Source organism: Lytechinus pictus, chromosome 8, assembly GCF_037042905.1.
Source record: "Lytechinus pictus isolate F3 Inbred chromosome 8, Lp3.0, whole genome shotgun sequence".
Classification (NCBI taxonomy): Eukaryota; Metazoa; Echinodermata; class Echinoidea; order Temnopleuroida; family Toxopneustidae; genus Lytechinus; species Lytechinus pictus.
The window spans coordinates 20,614,916-20,635,516 of record NC_087252.1 but is presented as its reverse complement, the minus strand read 5'-3'; the positions used below and the strand labels follow the sequence as shown (position 1 = coordinate 20,635,516).

General features: G+C 36.5%; 1 protein-coding gene across 1 annotated transcript; it reads left to right on the top strand.

Annotated features, from left to right (window-relative positions):
- Nucleotides 1-310: 310 nt before the first annotated feature.
- Nucleotides 311-17,433, top strand: LOC129266725 (aqualysin-1-like). The gene is made up of 10 exons (XM_064103754.1): nt 311-439; nt 3,761-3,873; nt 4,682-4,804; nt 5,689-5,812; nt 6,602-6,711; nt 8,949-9,087; nt 9,536-9,720; nt 11,126-11,297; nt 13,464-13,583; nt 16,294-17,433. Exons 2-9 carry the CDS (start codon nt 3,766-3,768, stop codon nt 13,574-13,576), a joined length of 1,074 nt encoding a protein of 357 aa, XP_063959824.1. The 5' UTR covers nt 311-439; nt 3,761-3,765; the 3' UTR covers nt 13,577-13,583; nt 16,294-17,433.
- The last annotated feature ends 3,168 nt before the right edge of the window (nt 17,434-20,601 follow it).

Below are 20,601 nucleotides of genomic sequence, written 5' to 3'. Positions count from 1 at the left end.
CATGCTTGTCCTGCATGTTGGCAGTACCTGTTATAAAAACAAAGAAATTACTTTTATTTGCTTTAACTAAGTTGTGAAATATTAACTGGTAAAAGTATAAAAAGATCTATGCACTTTTCAGTTTGTGACGTAAAGACCGTAGATAATAGATCTTGCCTGGGTTGCAGTTTAGATATTTACATAACCAAAAGAAATAATAATAGAAATAAAAAATCATGCTGACGTGTGTAATTTTCATCACGAGGCTTCTCAAACTTTGACCCCACTGACGCATCACGCGATTCTTGAGAAAGTAACATCTGTTGCTCCTGGAAGACTTAAATACAGTTCATCCAGCCTAGCTCATCATCAGATCTGATCAGTGCTCAACTAGATCATCACTCTGAAGACCTCCAGACGTTCTCTTCCAGATCAACTCTGCTTTGAAGACAAAAACCTTGTGAGTATGAAGCTTTCTATCATTCGGAAGAAGGGTATCTTTTTTTGGGTGTTTATTCCTCTAAAGAATATTAAGAATTTTTCTTTTTTGTTTCGTGTCCGTCATCTAGATGGACCGATAATGTGACACGATATTTGCTCCGACGACAATTGCTCCGGTTTTAATTTCGTCTAAGATGTAGGGTTAAGGTTGCAATAGGCTTTTATGCAAGGGTTAGGATTGGGGTATGGTATAATGTTAAGCCCAGGGTTGAAGTTGGTCTTTCAATTAGTGAGTGGAATTAAGAGCAGAGCAATTGTCGCCGGAGCAAATGTCATGGGACCACAGATAAAAGTAAGATATTTTGCCAGAACTTGGCATATTGCACGGGATTCCCGTTTGTAACCATCATGCATTTTCGGCTAATCATGAAGGCTAGGGCATTTGGGAAGGTGAGACATGGCTTGTGGAATGCCACAATCGTAATTGATGCTAACATCGCATACCCCTCTTAAATCCACACCTAGAATGTCCTCTATAACACCAATGTTACGTTTTCTCCACTGGTTGCCTGCATGCTAACAAAAGAGTTGAATTTAAGCTCATGTTGCACGTCCATCGAGCCATTCATGAAATGTCGCCTCAATATATTACGGATACGCTTTATCCCTACAATCTAACTCGTACTTCAAGATCTGGAAGTGACAATTTGCTTTTAATTCTTCTAACCCGACATTGTTGGGGGGGGGGGAATAAATCCTTCTGACATGCTGCGGCCAAGATGTGGAATCAACTTCCTCAGTCAAAATGCATCTTAAGACATATTTGTTCATCATTTAATGCATTCGACAACTAAATCCATTTTATTAGAAATAAAGTTTGTTTATATACATGAAAAACACAATCTTAATCTTGTTTTGACATCACTAACTGGTCTGACTGGCTTCCTATTGCTGTATGAGGGCTGGTACTCCTGTGAGTACTGAGCTGGCCAGGCTTGCCCCTTAAATTGTGGATGAACGGAGCAGCAAGCCCGATTAGGCCCGATCCAGTGGGTGATGCTCAATTGCACTTCTTCCTTTTTTGGTAGATTATATCGTCTTTTTTTTGTATTTGTGGTAACTTTAGGCTCTCTTTATTGCCTTCGTTTAAATGTATATTTGTAGTATATATGTATATATTATATCCAAATGAACTGTCGCTCGGCAAGCGCCAAGAGCGTCTTTAGACGGTATGTGAGCTCAATGAGACATCTCCATTATTTTTTTGTTTTCATGTTTTATTTCCGTCTGCCTATTTATGTGTGAAGTCTTTTGGGGACTATCAATGGAAGAGCTCAGTACTGCATCGGGGTTTATGTGCAGTCCTATCAGTATATTTTTCATTTAATGATTCGTATCAAACAGAAATTGGAAGAATTGGGAAAGCCGTTGTATATTCCTGTGACATGGACTTTTTAACAAGATTTAGGTAAACCTCAATTTGGACCCATAGGCCCATATTCTGAAAGTCAGGTTTAACTTAGACCACGGTCTAACTCTGTACTAAAATTATGGGGAGCCAACAATTCAAAAATTCTGTTTATATTGTATATTTTTTGTTATGTTTACTATTTTGTTTCCTTTGGCTTTCATAATCATGATAATGAAGAAAAATAATTAAGTTATCATTCCCAAACAATTATGAACAATTCGGGTGTCATGAGAGTTAATAAATTGAATGTGTACTGCTAGAGAGTTGTGCCCCAATTGGCTCTCCATAGTTAAACCACAACTTTAAACCAGGGTTTAATTCAAACCCGTGTTCAGAATATGGGCCATAGACATCTTGGATTTCAATAGAGTAATTAGTTATGAATAATACAAGGTTGGATGTCCACACATAGATAAACCGTCTTCTTTTTTTCTAAATAAATAAAAAATTCTCTGCAGCAACGAGCATAGAATAAATGGAAGTCAATTGCATTTTTCAGTCATCTTGATAATATTACTTTGGGATCTAAAGAAAAATTGAATGCAATGTGTTTTTATTGTTGCTCCGTGGTGCATCGGTATGATTATCTATCCGATCGTAACTTTGGAACGGTGTATACAATTGTTAATATTATTTCGACTGTAATCCTTTATGTTTGGATTTGAAATTTTATGAGTAGGCACTATCTGATGAGGTGGTGAACTTTTTTGTAATTGTTTAACCTGGTAGAATGCATAGAAAAAACCCGAAGAATTTAACATTTTTAACACATATTTTATTTCATATATAATTCATCTAACGTGTGAATATGTTTTTGATCCAGAACACTTCATTCTTTTGGAAACTTATTTCAAAAGAAATCATACAAATCATAAGCTACGGGTTTATTGCAATTCTTCTAATGCCAATTCGTCTAATTGCCAACTCGTCTATCATTTCGGTCTACCATCAGTTCGCCCACTCATCACATAGTCTACTTTCATTTAGTCTAATGCCATTCCGTCTAATAACCGGTTGGTCCAACAGTCCATATACCGTTTGGTCTGATTGGACTCAAGTGTTAATTGTGCAAAATAAATGAAAATGAAATGGGTATTAGACGTACTAGTTATTAGACGAAATTGTCATAGAGGAACTGGTGGTTTAATAGACAAAGTGATGATTGGACCAAATAGGTATTGGACCAAATGGTTGTTAGACGAAATGATGATCGATTGAATGGCATTCGACTGAATGAAGGTAGACCATGTTGTTAGTGGACGAGTTGGCAGTGGACGAATTGGCAATTTACCAAGCTACACACGGTAAACTCTTTATACTATTCGTCAGGGTAGAGTAGAGTGCTCAACCGGGGTCTTGCACCGGCCAGTCCCTGGCAAACACAAATTGTACAGTTATAATTATACCAGATGGTGGGTGGTACTCAGAGAGGAAGAAAAAGAAAAAAAAAACCCAAGAAATTGAAGAAGAATACTTTCCCTGTAAAATTATGAGCTCCAAATGTGGTTCTAAAAGTCCGCGTATATTGGGGTGTACTTTTAATATGTATCTTTAGGACTATTCATGGCTCATTATAGCCAGAAAGTTAATTTCCCTTTAGGAAGAATGTCAATGGTCATGTGATTGGACTAGCTATCTGAAAAATCATTCGTATTACCATCTCATCTATGATTAAAACAATATGAATTAGCGATTCTCTGTTCACTGGATAACAAATACTCAAATTTGTCTTTGCTTCAGCCACGATGCATGTTTTCTTAGCTTTCATTGGTATCACCAATCTCACATGATATTATATCATTTAAAAACTATTATTTCATCGATTCTCTATTGTTTTAATAAAAATGTTAATATTTGTATTTATTTCAGCCACGATGCATATTTTCTTAGCCCTCATGTGTGTGGCTGCTGCCACGGCCGACCTTGCCCCACTTCTCGAGAACTCTGAACCCATCCTGGGAAAGTACATCATCAAACTCCGCGTAAGTATAATATTTCCGCGGCCAATCTGGGCCCCGTCTTACAAAGAGTTATGGAAATCCATCAGTGTCATAATTTTTTCTACGAAAAATTTGCACAATGTCCTTTTCATGCAACGAGAAGCACAGTGAATTTTCAAGAAAACAATGAATGCATGAACATACTTCATAGCTAGAAAATGCTTTGAACAAACATGCATAATAGATGTTTACATTGCTGGCCGTCCATAGTTGCGATTGATAGGATCAATCGCAACTCTTTGTAAGACGGGACCCAGAATCAGTACCATAAGCCTCAGAAGCGGATCTAGAGGGGGGGGGGGGGGGGGTTGGGGGGTTGCAACCCCCCCAAAAAAAAATCCGGGGACCATTTTTTTAAATCTTATCTTTTTTGATGCAAGAAAACGCCATTTTCACACACAGATTTTCAAAAATTTTCCCTACTGTGGGAGGGGGGACACCCCCCTCCCACACCCTCCCCCCTCGCTCGCTTGGACTCGGTCGCTACGCTCCCTCGCATACCACCCCAACCCCCCCTTTATAAAAAGCTGGATCCGCCCCTGAGCCTGTAAGCCCTCTAAAAGAAGTCTTGCGATTAAACGCATTTGTGGCCAACATTATGATTTTATATTTTGCCTTTAGTTAAAATAAAAGATTTATCCAACCATTTTGTTCGCCTTAAGAAAATCTAAATCCTTCCACTTTGACAAGTATTCGGTTATCATAAAAATCTTGCATAAAGCGTAACCTTAATTCACCAATACCCAGTTATAACATATTTTGTTTATCGACATGAATGACTTAATGACAGGATGACACCAATCTCGATGAAATCGCTTCTACCGTTCGTCTCTCTGGTGGGAAAATAGGCCACTTTTTCCGACGCGTCCTGCATGGCTTTGCTGCCGATCTTTCAGATGATGTCCTCAAAATTGTGAGTACCTTCACTTTTTCAGTATCCATTCCTTTTCAATTCCTCCTAATCTATCCAGAATAAAATTCTTCTGGAGATGACTGTATCCCCCGGATAATTTTCTCCCATGCAGTGGAATTTTGGGAGGGAGTTTTAGAAGGTAAATTGCCAATTGGTCTTCTGCCAACTCGTCCACTCACCACACGGTCTACTTTAATTTAGTTTAATGCAATTCCGTCCATCAAAATTTCGTCTATGACCATTTGGTATCATAACCAGTTGGTCTAATATCCATTTAAGTTTCACTGGTTATTAGACGAAATGGCAGTTAGACCATGTGGATAGTGGACGAACTGATGTTAGCCCGAATGATAGAAGACGAGTTGGCAAGTGGACGAACTGGCATTAGACGAATTGGAGGTAAATATTTTAGGGTAGGCCGACCAGTTGGCGCTACATCGGGTAATGCGCCTAATTTTTTACCATTATTTATCGCTTTTAAAGATTAAACTAAATACTGTATAACAATGTAGGACCTCAAATCAAGAATGACAACATATCAGCTTGTATTGAGGACAAGGGGGTGGTGGAATGAAAGGAAGAATGCTACTCTCCAGTTGGGATGGACAGTCTACTGAAATTTTATGAGAAGGGGGGGGGGGGTTAAAATGCTGCCAGTAGAACAGACTAGGAACTGACGCATGATGGTTTTGAAACTGCATAGCTAGAGCCAATTTTATAACACGACCCATGCGAAAAGAAAATGTGTATAGTATCGTAAGTAGATCCGATTTAGATTGAGTTATTAAATATATAATTTTAGTTGATGTCGTTGTTTTTGAACGAAATCTATTAAAATACACAACATTTTATCCCGTCTTAAATCTGTAATGTCTTTCCTACAGGTCCGTGGACTTCCCGCCGTTGAGTACGTTGAACAGGACGGCGTCTACCGTACTCAGGTTACATGGGGTCTTGACCGTATCGACCAAAGGAATCTCGCCCTTAACAATGGCTATAGTCCGAGGGGTAAGATTTTTTTTGTATTTTTAACATTTTTTTGTTAATTTCCTTTTCAGGTTTCTGATATTTTATAATAGCGCAATACCCCTTTCATCTGCCTATTCGTCTATCATTAATGTTGATTAAGATAAATGCTTCACATCCTGTTTCATGTCATGTTGTGTTATCTATGTATATTTCGTTTGTGAATTTTGTATATCCCGATTGCAAAATACCGATTGATAATGCCGATAACAATAAAGGCCCTCTCCTTAGGACTAAACAAACATCAACGACAAAAATTAAAAATTATTCACAACATATCACTTTTCACTCTTTGCTTGTTACCCTCTAGTCTTGAAACAAATAAATAATTAGAAACATAGTTCATCTGTTTCTTACCATAACTTAATTTGGTAGTAAACCAGTTCAGAGTTACATGTACATAGTGGACAAGTTTGTTCAAATGACATGTCATTTCTTTCATAAAGATATCGATACATTTCAAAGCAAGACAATGAACCGATTGTTATCTATTCACATTATATACAAATATGTGTTTTAAGTAAAGTAGAGAATATGATACTGAAGATACCTCTTAGAAAATAGAGAAAACGGGAGAACGTAAAAAAACTTGAAGAAAAAAGGGAAAGCATAAAACAGAAAAGCAAATGACGTCTAATCGACACATCGCCTTCCTCCCCGCACACCAGGTAACCCTTATACCAATTTTGGTCATGATCGCGACAACGAAGGCTTTGATTACATTGACGACGACGGTGAATGTATTAAATATGATTTCTCTCTTAATCACAGGCACTGGAAGTGGATATACTGTGTGGGTAATCGATACCGGCGTTCACGATACCCATAATAATTTTGGTGGTCGTGCAGATCAAGTAGCAAACTATGCAGGTGGTTCAAACGTAAGTACCACAGCCATCCCAATCCAATAATAGGGAATTTTAGCTAAGAGACAGACGGGGGTTACAAGAACAGACTCAATGTATTGAAAATGCCAAATAACAAAGAACAGCTGTGAGGTCTTTGTCGAAAATAGGTGAATCTATAAGAAATATCACAAGCATGAACTGCAAGCTGGCAACATGATTTCGGACCCAAAAATTGCGTACGTAAACTTAGATGGACGCTTGGTACGGAATATATCAGGGGCCGCGGAAGCGGAGGGGGGGGGGGGGCTTCAGCCCCCCTACTTCTTTCCGAAAAACATGTTCAAAAACGTAAAAATCACCATATTATTGTGATTTTTTGCATGGTCAGCCTCCCACTTTTGGCTCACCCCCTTTGAAAACCGTTCCGCGGTCCCTGATATTCGTGCACAAGTTTTGAGTTCGAAATCGAATCACAATGTAAGCGTGCAAAAGTTTTGAGTTCGAAAGCAGAATGATTTTCTGCATTAATTGTACGCTGGAAATTAAATATTTTTCAATTCTACACAACTTTTGAGTTCGTTTGTGCTCGATATCCAAATTGATTCTTGCAATGATTTGTGCTCGAAATAAATCACTTAACAATTCCTGATATCGAGGAATTAATGTTTGATATCAAGAATATCAAGAAATCGAATTCTTAATCTCAGAAATTCTATTTCTTGATATTAAGAATTAAATTCTTGATATCAAGATTTCGATCTCGTGATATCAAGATAATAAAATGAAACCCTTGAAATAAAAAAGCTTGTGCGAAAACAGAAAAATGAAAAAAATAGGTAATAAAGCGAAAATTTGAAAAAAAAAATGAATGAATAATAAAAAAGTTATGAGCATTTAAAGTTTAGATCTTTATTGTAATGTAGAGCCTCCCACTGGCAATGCGACAAAGATGTGTGATGTCACACGTGAACAACTTTCCCATTACTTTTCTATAAAGTTCACTTAAAATGCCTCTTTTTGTCACATCTATCAGTAGATCACATGTTCTTTCTATAGAACATGATAGGAGGGCATGTAATACAGATTTTCAAAGAATACATTATGGATAAAGAGTTTCAGTGGCGTACTCGGGGTGTAAGTGTGGACCGCTATGGGTACTGGTTCATGTACGTAATTGAATTTTCTTCATATTACGACAGTACAGAACTATCAGTGTTCCAAGTTGTGAATGGTAATGACCGTTTGCAAACGATATACAAAACCAAAGTAATATTAAGGGGGGAAATGGACACACAAATCAATCATAAACGAATAATTTACCAATTTCTTTAATTTAGATACTTGTTCATAAAACATTTCATATCCAAGAATAAGTTTCCCATCTTTATACGAGGACACTTCGCACTAAAAAGAATTATCTGTTTGAGTTAAGTACAGTTCATCGAGCAAAATGCTATTTTCTTTAGAAGCTGACACAAAAAAAAATAATGAAGTTAAAGGGGATCCAACATTGGTCATAAAATGTTGTATTGGAAAGGAGAAAAATAAATATAAAAAAATTGTTATAGTTTGAAAAAAATCGGACAAGCAATTATAAGAAAGCTATGGCAAATTTGAAATTGAGATCCCTATTAGATTTGATATTGACAACTGGGTAAGTAAATTATTACAAGGGGCATGGACAACTTTCACATAGGCCATGTACCTGATTATCAGGGATTTTGGTTTTCTCCTAAGTACCCATTCCCCTGAGGCAGCAATCTAAATATAACCCAGGTAGTATATAGTTATATTTCCTCTTGACCCCCAACAAATATTTGAAGTAAAACCTCTGAAAAAAATCATTTTATGTATTGGAGTAAATGGAAGAGTAGGCCTGATCCTTGCCTTACATCACTATGACATCACAAATGCGGCCATATTGAAGTCTCCATGGTTGTAGTGATTACCAATTTTTACAACTTTTAAACATTCGTAAATTTCTTATTGTTTGTCGGCTATTGTTCAAACTTTCACCTATCAACCTGTCGGATTGTCTGTTTTTCTCTAAAAACTATTTTTTATTTGGGTTGGATTCCCATTTAAGGAGTTTGCTTGATTAACAGTACTGTGTAAAACAGTTATACGGACAAAGCGTAATGAGTATGCAATAAGCGGACCCACGATGCCATTCCCATACTTTCCTTTTCCTTATTTCATTATTGAAATAGTTATTTCGTATTTTCATACGTGATGTGTAACAAGTGGCACTTTGTTTTCTTATTTGACAGGAAGATTGTAACGGGCATGGAACCCACTGCGCTGGAACAGTTGGTTCCAACACCTATGGTGTAGCGACGGGGGTACAAATCAGGGGAGTCAAAGTCCTTGGCTGTTTGGGATCGGGCAGCACTACCAATATTATCAAAGGTAAAGTATCCTAGCTTACATGTAAAATAGTGATTAAAAATATTTTTGATGTGAGAGTAATACATCACTACAATACGCAAAACTTTGCTTAATCAAATACCTCGCTCCCCCATTGGATATAGATGTTTAAGAACAGTTACACAACAGTATTTTAAATTCCGTTTGATTAGAGTCAGCAAGGAAGTTTTAAGAGTAGACTATTATTTAATGAATTAATTCTTATCTTCACTTAAAATAATGATCGCACATAATCTTCCCAAATTACTTTGCTCAGAAAGACTTTGCTCGGGTGCGCTGTAATTGTAGTTCTTTTATTGGAGCATAAGATTAAATAATTAGAATAATCTTCTTACTTCCTTCCGACATGCCAAAGTCATTTCTCGGTTTTCCCCATGAAACAAATATAGACTTGTTTCCTAATACAACATATTTTTTACGATCTACCTAGGTGTGGATTATGTTGCTTCAAAGCAAACGGGTAAAGACATTGCCTCAATGTCACTTGGAGGAGGAGCCTCAGTATCTCTTGACAATGCTGTCAAGAGTCTAATTTCTAAAGGGGTTCCCACCGCCGTGGCTGCTGGTAATTCTAATGAAAATGCCTGCAACACTTCCCCCGCTCGTGCTTCCACGGTAAGTTCAACAAGTCCAAGATCTAGGAGCGAAAAAAGGAATCAAGCGTACACAGTAAAACCGCTTCTTAACTTCATAAAAACGCTATAATTTGATACCATATTCATGTGGTAAGTGATAACGCTTGGATGATCAGGAGGTATTCTTTGCAGTGATGTAAATTTTGATTTGCGCCAAAGTAAGGCATGACCGCAATTATTAATCCAGATGTTAATGATGTCATAATCCTACAAGGGTTGCATTAAAATCCATTTCAAAACACCTTTTCAATAATTTACATTATAATTGTTTAAACAATTCTCCAGTTAATTTCATTGCAAAGGGATTTGGAAATATGTATACTTATCTTATGACCTCATTGACATCTGGTTTTATTCATTGCAGTCATGCCTTTACAGTACTGCGGAGAACACCTATAGATTATCCTAACGTGAAGACATACCACATAAATATGGTATCAAATTTTGTGGAAGAACATATTATTTTAGCCATATACTGTATAATGCTAATGCGTCCATGACATATGTTTGCCTCAAATTGGGGATTTTTGAGGTTTCAATTTTTTTCTTACTCACACGGTGTATCATCGTAAAGCTCATTCTCTGTACCTTCTCACAATATCACATATGTGACACTTTGGAAAAGGGTCAGGATCGAACAATTAAAAATAAGATACAAGACGAGATCTCTGCTATTTTTGAGTAACCAGAGATCTGATTGGCTGGATAATGCTTCAGAACAGCAGGCGCGGGAAATTTGATGAGATAACCGATTCATGGTGAGTGTGACCTTGGAGGGACCGTGTATTAGAAACCGTTGGATTTTGTGTTTGTGTGTGTGGGTGTCTCTTTGACCAATCAGAGTGCAGTATTCTTGTCTTCAAGCTGCAAAAATGTACTTGGCCTAATAATAGGTGGATCTTGACCCGTTTACAACACCTATTCCTATACAACCTATAACATATTAAAACTTAGATCTTGAGTTTTATCATGATCTAAAAATCATTTGGGCTTAAACGGAAATTAAAGTGTAAAAATAGCAACTTTGGTCAGCTGAATAAATAATGATTTTTAAAACATTGTTTTAATTAAAAGTTTCGCCTAAAATAAATTCAAACACATGGCCTGTAAGAATGATTCTTCATATTCATAATGATACCAAAATTATCAAATATGATACATATATATTTACATGTAGAGCGGCAATGACCGAATTAAAAGAGGTTTTTGGCCCGGATCTAGCTCAATAAATATGCAAAACATTTCTAGTCATGAATATCACTGGGATAAATTGTGAAGCTACTTTTTGAGGACCAGCCGACTGGCTGTGCTTCTAAATGTGATAATTTGCAATAATTATTGATCTTCATTACTTATATATTTTTTTTGTGAATTCCAAATTTTAGGCAATTACAGTTGGAGCTACAGACAGCTCCGACGTTCGTTCCACGTTTTCCAACTACGGTAGCTGCTTAGACATTTTTGCTCCAGGTACTGATATCACCTCTACATGGCATACGTCTAATTTTGATACCCATACCATCAGTGGAACTTCGATGGCCTGCCCACATGTTGCCGGTAGGTCTCACGCCTTGGCGGCGCAAGTATTTATTTATTTTTTTATTGATTTTTTTTTTGGTGGGGGAAGGAAAAAATATTGTCACCCACCCCTTTTCGGTCGGCTGCTAAAAGCTGATTTGTAATTTGTGTTGAGGGATAGTTCCCAATAAAGTCTGGAACTTTAAGTACATCGTTTTTTTTCTTACAAACAAGATTAGATATCTAATAAGGCCTAATAAATGATGCGAGCGCGAAGTGCGAGCTGAATTTTTGGATATTTTTACCTGAAAACTGGAAAGTTTAGCACGCTTTTGATAAATAGCAAAGTCTACGAGTGCAAAGTGCGAGATAACAATTTAATTGAAGATTTAAACATTGAACTAGGACATTTTTATCAATTTTGCATTAAAATATATAATCATAGCGAGCGCGGAGTGCAAGCTGATTTTCATTAGATTAAGACATAAAACGGAACATTCCATACCCTTGTTGTAATCATGAACATGATGAGTATCTTCCTTAATATTTTGTTTTAAATATGTTCAGTCTGAAACACGATTTTAAATTTGAGAATAGTCTGTGTTACATAACCAAATAACACGAGCGCAGAGTTAGATCTGAGATATTTGATATACTTATCCGATTGAGGACCTTTTAAGCACCTTTTCACAATTTAGAAAATTTAGACCATTTGGTAATCATAAACATGATATCTTTATGAAATCTTGGTGGTTTAGAATCACCACCGATATTTTTTTATTTTAATTAGATTCGAATAATATAATGTAAAGATTTGACCTAAACCTCCTTCATTTTGATGCGAAAAAAATTATCTTGTCAATTCTTTCTCTGAACAAAATCGCATAGGAAGCGAGTTAAAAATGTCTGTATTTTCCAGAGTAAAAACATTAATTTTCCCCCATTCTACATAGGTTTTAATATTTCAAATTTCATTTTATTTGTTATCCTTTTATCTTCTTTTTCCTTTTCTCTTTATTTTATTTTTTCTTCCTACCCCTCTTTTTTTCTTTCTTTCTTTCTTAATTTTTTTATCGATTTGTTTTTTCTTTCTTTCTTTCTTCCTTCCTTTTTCTTTCCTTTCTTTCTATCTTTCCCTTTTAGGGGGGGGGGCACCGTCCCCTCCACCTGATATTTAGGGGGAGGACGAGTCCCCCATCCCCCTCCGCCGCCTATATGTGGTCTCACGTATTTACCTTACGCGTTGACGTCAACGCGCCATTGGTATTGCCCTTGCGTGCCTTGGTGATTAGCAGCTGGTTTATCTCTAACAACTCATTCTACGCGTATTCCTATTATGCTCTATAAGATTATGACGTCACGTCCACCTACGCTCTAATGAATCGCGTGAATAATTCCGTCTCCTTGGGAAAGAATAAATATAATAGATTATGAGGGACATTCACCTATCAGTGAATGTAACAACGATAAATGTGTCTGAAACTTGGTATTCACTCCATATTGATTGACTCTGGACGCCACTCCCGTAACTACCGAGGGGATTCAAAAGCGAAATAAAGACATTTTTTTAAAGATTTATATGACTGATAATTCAAGCCTCCTTAATAATATAAAAAGACAGAGCCCCTATGTGGTCTTGATCGGTCTTCAGCTTAAAATTCTTAAAAAAATAGCAAAATGTCAATAATGATGCATAAAATGATGCTGACATAACGCTAAATGATGATGATGATCATCATGATAATAATGATAATTTTTTATTTTCATTAATTCATTTCATTTAATTTTATTTCGACACGGTACACGTACTGATATTAGCCAAAAGCTGTTCTTCAGAACGTGCGTGTATAATAAAAACACATTAAATGTATATACAATTTAGAAATACAAAGTAAAACAATTCAATGTACAAGTAAAACATCGATATTAAATAAAAAAGAGAAAGTATTGAAAAAAAAAATAATGACGATGATGGTCATGATGAATGATGATGATGAAAACAATAATGATAATAATAATTATAATAACAGTTATAATGATAACATTGATAACAATAATGTAAGTATGAGCAGTAATCTCTTTGTCGGTACCTACATACCAAATATTTAATATATAGCCTACTATGTTCGCTCAGTAAGAAAACATAGTTCTATTTGGATGACCTTCGTGAATTGATATACTATTTTTTTCACGGAAAATCTAAAGGTGCCATTGCCCTCTTTGGAAAGTCGACTTCTTCAATGCTAAATGATGTTTCTTTATATAAGATCAGTAATGTAGGAAGTGGTAGTCCAAACAAACTTCTCTACGTCGGATAGATGACAGGTGAGTATAACTGATTTTACATCTGTCCTAATAAATAATCTTAACAGGTGATTGGTCCAAACCCCGTAACGTTTTTTTTTTAAATTAAAATAAACTATTATTTTCTTCCATTTCACAAGTTTCTAAATTTTTGGTAAACACAAATTCATACAAAAATCAGTTTGTTTTGAAGAATATAAATATGTACATGTTAGGTTTAAGGCGTATACACTAAAAGCTAAAGCTTGCGGCGGGATACACCTACACTGTAAAAACTGTGGTGTTAAAACTGACACCAGTTGGTGTTAATAGAGGACCACACCCCGAGGTGTTAAAATTACACCCTAGAGATTGAACATAACACCAAAGAGTGTAAATGTAACAACCAAAGGTGTTGTAATAACACCTATAGGTGTTAAATTAACACCATCAATTTAACACCGGAGTAAAATAACTGGTGTGGTCCTCTATGTACACCGGTTAAATAATCTATCACTCGAAGACCGGGGCCCAGTCTTACAATACAAAGAGTTGCGATTGATCCGATCAACCAAAATGATGGAAAGCCAGCAACGTTAACATAGAAAATGCATGTTTGTTCAAAATGTTATCTAGATATAATGTTTATTCATACATTCGTAACTTTACTTGACAATTCAATATTGCTCATCTTTGCTTAACAAAAATGAATATTTGCAAGATTTGTTCAGAATATCATGACATTGACGGATTGAGGTTGATTGCATCAATCACTACTCTTTGCAAGACGTTGCCTGGGATGACTTATTGGGTGATTTCAAGTCCGGTGTTGGCCTTGGTGTTGGTGTTAGTGTTGAAATTTGGTTTGCTTCCCCTAGCTCCAAAACTAATTCAGATTTTGGAAAACTTATCCAGATCACATGATTGACATCTCAACAACTAGTGAGTGACCTAACACCAACACCAAAAGGTCAACACTGAACTTGAAATCACCCATTGTTATTCAATACGTTGTATTTCCTATATCTGTTGTGTTTAATACCAATGACGGATTTAAACCAATATATATCCAGCCTCCGATCGGAGGTTTAGTGAAATTACTAACTGTCCCCTCAGAGATGCCAACTCGACAATGTTTTTTAAGTCGCATCTGGCGTCACTTCGGGAACCATATAGTTCCAACCACCCCCTCTGGCGGCCCTACATGTTTTTTCACCATTCCTTTCAGATCCATGGGGACCATTCATGCAAAGGATACTAAAAAGAAATTAAATTACTAGGCAAAGGCCTTCTTTTTCTGGCTAGTCTCGGGCTCTTAGCAACTGGAAGGATAGTGGCAGAATGTACAGTCAAGGGACTGGGCGGGGATGGGAATATCTTTCCTGATATTGGTTTCCAGATTAATTGGTTAGACCTTCCCATTTTAAGCCGGGGGGGGGGGGGGGTTCACAAAGAATTAAGTATTACTTAAGGACGTTCCACAGTTAAAGTGAAATCCATGTCATTTTCACCAAACTTTGCACATAGATACTTTAGAACCTTAATATTCGAAATATGCAAAAATTAACATAGGTCCATGTGCTTGATTTTTTGCTATAGAGCTTCAAAGTTCACCCAAATTGATGTTCTTAAGAATTGCGCATTCAAAAGAATTTGGCATTTTTAGACCGCCCAAGATTACTACAATGAGTTTAAACCTCCATTACTCATTCAAAATACATGAAAAGGTCATCAAATTTCGCAAGAGAGTTAATAATTGTATCGTTAGAATGGAGAATCTATTAATAGTGCTATTTGTTTGCAATTTTAAGTTTAACAGCACTGTCAGTTCTTAAAAATGGCGTAAAAGATAACACAATCTCAATCTGAAAAATGTAAAATTTCAGTAACAAACTACAAACGTACAATAAATGCTGCACTTTATGTTAAATGCCGACGCGTACATGATATGCAATGCGCAATATTTACCGTGTTTACACTTAATCGGCATTTGAATCGGCTCGCGGTTCTGAACCGCGAGCCGATTCAGCATCGGCTTTTTCATAGCGTGTAAACGCGAGCAACTTGAATCGGCTCGCGGTTCAGAACCGGCAATTTGCACCACCAAAGTAGTAGGTTCTGAACCGCGAGCCGATGCAGAATCGGCTTTTTTACTACGTGTAAACAGAATGCCGATTCTGCACCGGCAATTTGTGCGCATTTCAATTACTTTACTATTGTGACGTAATTGTAAGCGCACTGATCCAGTGTTGTCTTTATTATGACGTATATTGTAGGTATGCGTATCATTTCAGGTTTTTGCATCGGCTCGCGGTTCTGAACCGCGAGCTGTAACAACGTGTAAACGCAATCCAAATGCCGATTCTGCATCGGCATTTGGTTCAGAACCAATTGCCGATTAAGTGTAAACACGGTACTTATTGATAAATACGCAGTAGTGCGCCTCCTCATGACACGGTCTGACCAGTGCGGCCAAACCTTTCACCGTTCGCAGCTCTGTATTTAAGTTCGACCATAAGTCATACTTAAATCTTTGTGAAACACCCCCTGGGTGATGGAGAGTAGCCAATTAGAGATTGATTTCATGACTAATGATGTTATTTTCCCTTGTGAAATTCGAACCCGGGATTCTCTTATTCTCATATGGATTCACGTTTTCGCCGACGCGTACATGTAGGCCTATGAAATGTAAGCCATTTTTAGCAATCTCCTTCTTAAAGAGTTATTAACTATATGTTTTTTTTATTTTCAGAGTGCGGCCGGCTCCAAGTGAAACGAAGAAGAGTTGTGGAACATGAAATTTAGTTCGATTTGCTTTAAAAACCATCTGAATGTTTGATTACTTCAGAAGTTAATAAATTACGCGACACATATAACATGACATGACTTTACAAAATGCTATTTCCCGCAAGGGGTAAATTTTTATCTAGATATCAAATGTAAACGCGGGGGAAACTGGCATGTGTTGCTTAACCTGCATGTTTTAAGAAAATTTTTCCTTTCTCCATGTTCATTATGTCCTAGCCAGTCAATGTTTTCTTCTTGAAAAATGGTCTAATACCGCACCGAAAATATCTAATTGGCCATGATAATATTCAAATTTATTTGCCTGTGTGCATCGATAGAACGAGAATTGTAAGAATATTTTCTCCATGATATAGTAATAACATCATCTTTATTAGACAATCAATTAGTTTGTATTCATTTATCATCAACAGCATATATGGTCTCCTCTGAGAAGAGACATTCCGTGAACTAAATGACTTTTTGGAAAATATTCACGACTAATTACGCCTTTCACATGATCTCCTCATCAGCAACACCAAGTTAGCCCCCGATAATTGCTGAGCCTTAGATTGTCAATACTATCACCTGAAAAATGTTATCGAATTATTAACGAATAAAACCTAAACCGTTCTGCATCATTTCTTGTAGCGTCTGGTTTGTTTTGAGAGAGAGAGAGTAGCAAGCGTTATTATGTCATGGATTTATGGGTATGGGTGACACACCACATTTATGTCTAGAGTAGAAGTATGCACGTTCGCAACGTCAAGATTATTCTTATTATCACAAATCATATATATCCGTTTAAGTATCCATTTATGTTCCGTATAATATTCTGAACGTACATTCTTGTTTTAACTTGGTAAGCCCCACCTAATGATAATAGAGCTCGGATCTCATTTCTCCTGTAACAGCATCTGTCAATCAGAGTCAGAGCCAATGACCCACAATTGCATGGAACCTCCCACAACTAAACAAGTACTGAAGATAACATTCCATTCTTTCACGCAAAACCTCTTCAAAGCGATGCTAAAGCATGCCTGACAAAGCTAATAGGTGGTCAGCTCTGACAAAGCTATATTCCCTCATTAATATCATCTTAAAAACCTGGATAGAGCTCGTTGTGTACTGCCGCACACAAGACCTTGAAGCTCGAGGAAAAGCCCTCCATGACACAATTAAAAGTATATGGGACCGTAACAACAGGCAAGAAGCAGCACGCACACACAAACGAGAAGAAGTGAGGAACTTTGTGCGCGCTTGACCCTTGGGAGTACTCTTAAGTATTTCCGGTGGCCCCAATATAGCCTGTTGTTGCTGTATCCATTTTTTTAATAAATAATATATCCATGCATCCCACTGTCACCTTATTGATGATCGTCGATGACGTAAGAGAAGGAATGAAATCTGAGATCTCCCTTTTTTCCGGGGTGAAGCTTACCAAACTGACAAAAAATATATTCTTTCTAAAATCTACGAAACATATTTGGGTACTTAAAGGGGAAGTGTGTCAGAAAAAACCCCAAAACATTTGTTAAGCTTTGAGGAAAAATAATGATAATATTATTTGAAATTTATGTAGCGCATTATAGTAAAAAGACCCTCAATGCGCTTTACAAATCCATAAAAAATCATTTTTTTTTTAATTGAATTTTTAAAGTTTGTGATGCGTTCATACACGAGCAAGTATACCGTATACTATGTAATAAAAATGCATATATTTCATTACTTTAATGGTTTATGATGACCCCCCCAAATATATATATATATATATAGTGTGAACCTTGGGTAACCTTGATTTAAGCTACGCCTACCATTGTTCTCTTCATCCATTTCTTTCACACAATATTTAATAAAAGAGTTGCCAAAGCTGTTGTACATGTATAACTTCACACATTTGTACACTTTCTCCCATACGTGTACTGTATCAAAGCAATACCTTTGATCCAGCTGAGGCATGGCGGCTTGTCATTGTTCAAAAACCCACCTTCACCCGACAAAGGAAATTGTAATTGGTATGGTGTCGAAAATCTGTCTATCTGACGGTCAGTCGGATCGGGGTCGCCCTAGCCACTAACCCGTCTCTGTGGTCTAGTGGTTAAGGCACCGGTGTTCAAAGCTGGGGGCCCGGGCTCGATTCCCGGCAGAGACATTTTTTCGGCATCACCAATTTTTCCAAAGGGTAGATAGCTCTGGGGATCCTTGATTTAAGCTACGCCTACCATTGTTCTATTCATCCATTTCTTTCACACAATATTTAATAAAATAATTGCCAAAGCTGTTGTACATGTATAACTTCGCACACACACATATATATATATATATTTCTTTCAGGAGCGGGTGTATTTAATTTTCAAAGTCGATTCACAAGGTGTCATATAGAAGATATAGGTCAGCATTCTGAACTCGGGTTTAATCTGAACTCTATGGTTTAACTGTGGATTGACCATAACTGTGTTAAAAATCTTAAACATGAAATATTCCATTTTATAGCACATTTTGGTGTCGCTTCATCATAACTTTTTTGCGAATTATAAAGATGCAGTTTTATTCACCCTTTAACCTCCGAAAAAGGACAAGAACACAAAATGATAGCAGAAGTTTGAAATTAATCAAAGTTTTGTTCATTTTCGGCTCCCATAACTTAAGCACAGAATAGACCACAGTCTTTAATCGGACTTCAGAATACGCTAGACCTTTACTATATGGAATACCTCCAACCAACGAACGTAGAGAGCATCAACTACATTAGCAAACGCCCCCTCCGTTGGATGCCCCTGACTTTGTAAAAAGAGAGAAAGAGAGTGAGAGAGCGAAAGAAAGAAGAATATATGGGAGGCCAATAACGGGCACAAAGTACTGATTGAAAAAAATCAATGATGGCTCATAATGAGAGAGAGAGAGAGACGAATGGGAAAAGGGGAAGTGGGGGCCGGGGGGGGGGGGGGGGTAGACTGATATTGAAAGCGAGTCTGACGATGGTAAAAAAGTAGTTGTGATGTATATAAATATTGATAAAGGACAATTTACATAATTATAGATATATTGGATCGTTGACGAAAAGGAGCGATTACAGGTGGCAAATTCCGCTTGGGATTGTATAAGTATACAACGGTCAACTGAGCTGGCCTCCGAAGAACCGATGTAACTGTGTTTTATTCAATCTATGGAGTTAAAAGAAAAAGAGGGAAAAACATCCTCAGTTTCAAGACCATAAACGTATCACTGAATGTTACGTGGTTTACATAACTTCCTAAATTGTCATGAACCAATACATATTTGACTTTACAGTCTGAATCAAATTGTTTATAAAAGATCTGAAGTCTTTGCTTTTACTTTCATGATGTCATGTTTGCATTAATTACTTGACAAATAAATTGAATATTGCTGGTAAAAATAATCATCTATGTCTGAACAGGTGTCTTCCTTGTTTAACTTGTTTCAGTTAGAGTTTTAGTTAAATTTCTCAATCTGAGAACTCCAAATATCCTACTTGTGACATCATGAGTAAACAAACACCTCAAATATAACAATGGTTAACATTGAATCTCAAATGCCTACCGTAAACATGAGCCAACTGGCATCAATTATTCATAGTAAAAAATGACTGAAGCAATTACAAAAATGATGCATATTTGTTGCATTCAAAATCTGCCAAAGACAAATCTAAACGTCTGAAAGAAGACTAATATTTGCATTTTCTTATCTGTGCAGTTTGCACTTATAAAAACACAACATTCTAATGCTTGGTGCATAATTTATCCTTTTTCTGACATAATTCTGTTTTTCCTAAATTTGGAAATCCTTTACATTCACAAAACCTTACTTTTGGTTTTAACAATATCTGTTATTAAAAAACCAACTAATTCAAAAAGTGTATTTCTCACAAATTCTAAACCTAGATATTGAGCAAGAACACACATGTGTTATCTTCAATATTAATATCGACTCTTGCTTTTAAACTGTAATCTCACTATTTTTACGAAGCATGGGAATTTTGTTTGTTAATCTCATGCATACTCTTCATCTAACACAATGCCTGAAAATGTTCATCTCATTTTCTGTTTAAAAACAAATTACTTCTTGGGCTTATGTCTGTTTATAATTTACAGACTAGTTTAAAACAAATACATTATCTTGCTTCTGTTTATCATTTTACATGTATCATAACCCTTAGTTTATAAACTAAATGTGCAGATTCAGAATAGAAAGTGTATCTTATAACTTTGACTTTTAATCTTTTTTGGTCTTTTGTCATTCCCGCACTAAAAAGAAA

Excerpts from the sequence above, each read along its gene's own strand:
- LOC129266725 (XM_064103754.1), top strand. The coding sequence starts at position 3,766 with ATGCATATTTTCTTAGCCCTCATGTGTGTGGCTGCTGCCACGGCCGAC. Across the intron at positions 4,805-5,688 it reads CAGATGATGTCCTCAAAATT|GTCCGTGGACTTCCCGCCGT; the intron begins GTGAGTACCTTC and ends TCTTTCCTACAG. Across the intron at positions 11,298-13,463 it reads GGCCTGCCCACATGTTGCCG|GTGCCATTGCCCTCTTTGGA; the intron begins GTAGGTCTCACG and ends GAAAATCTAAAG.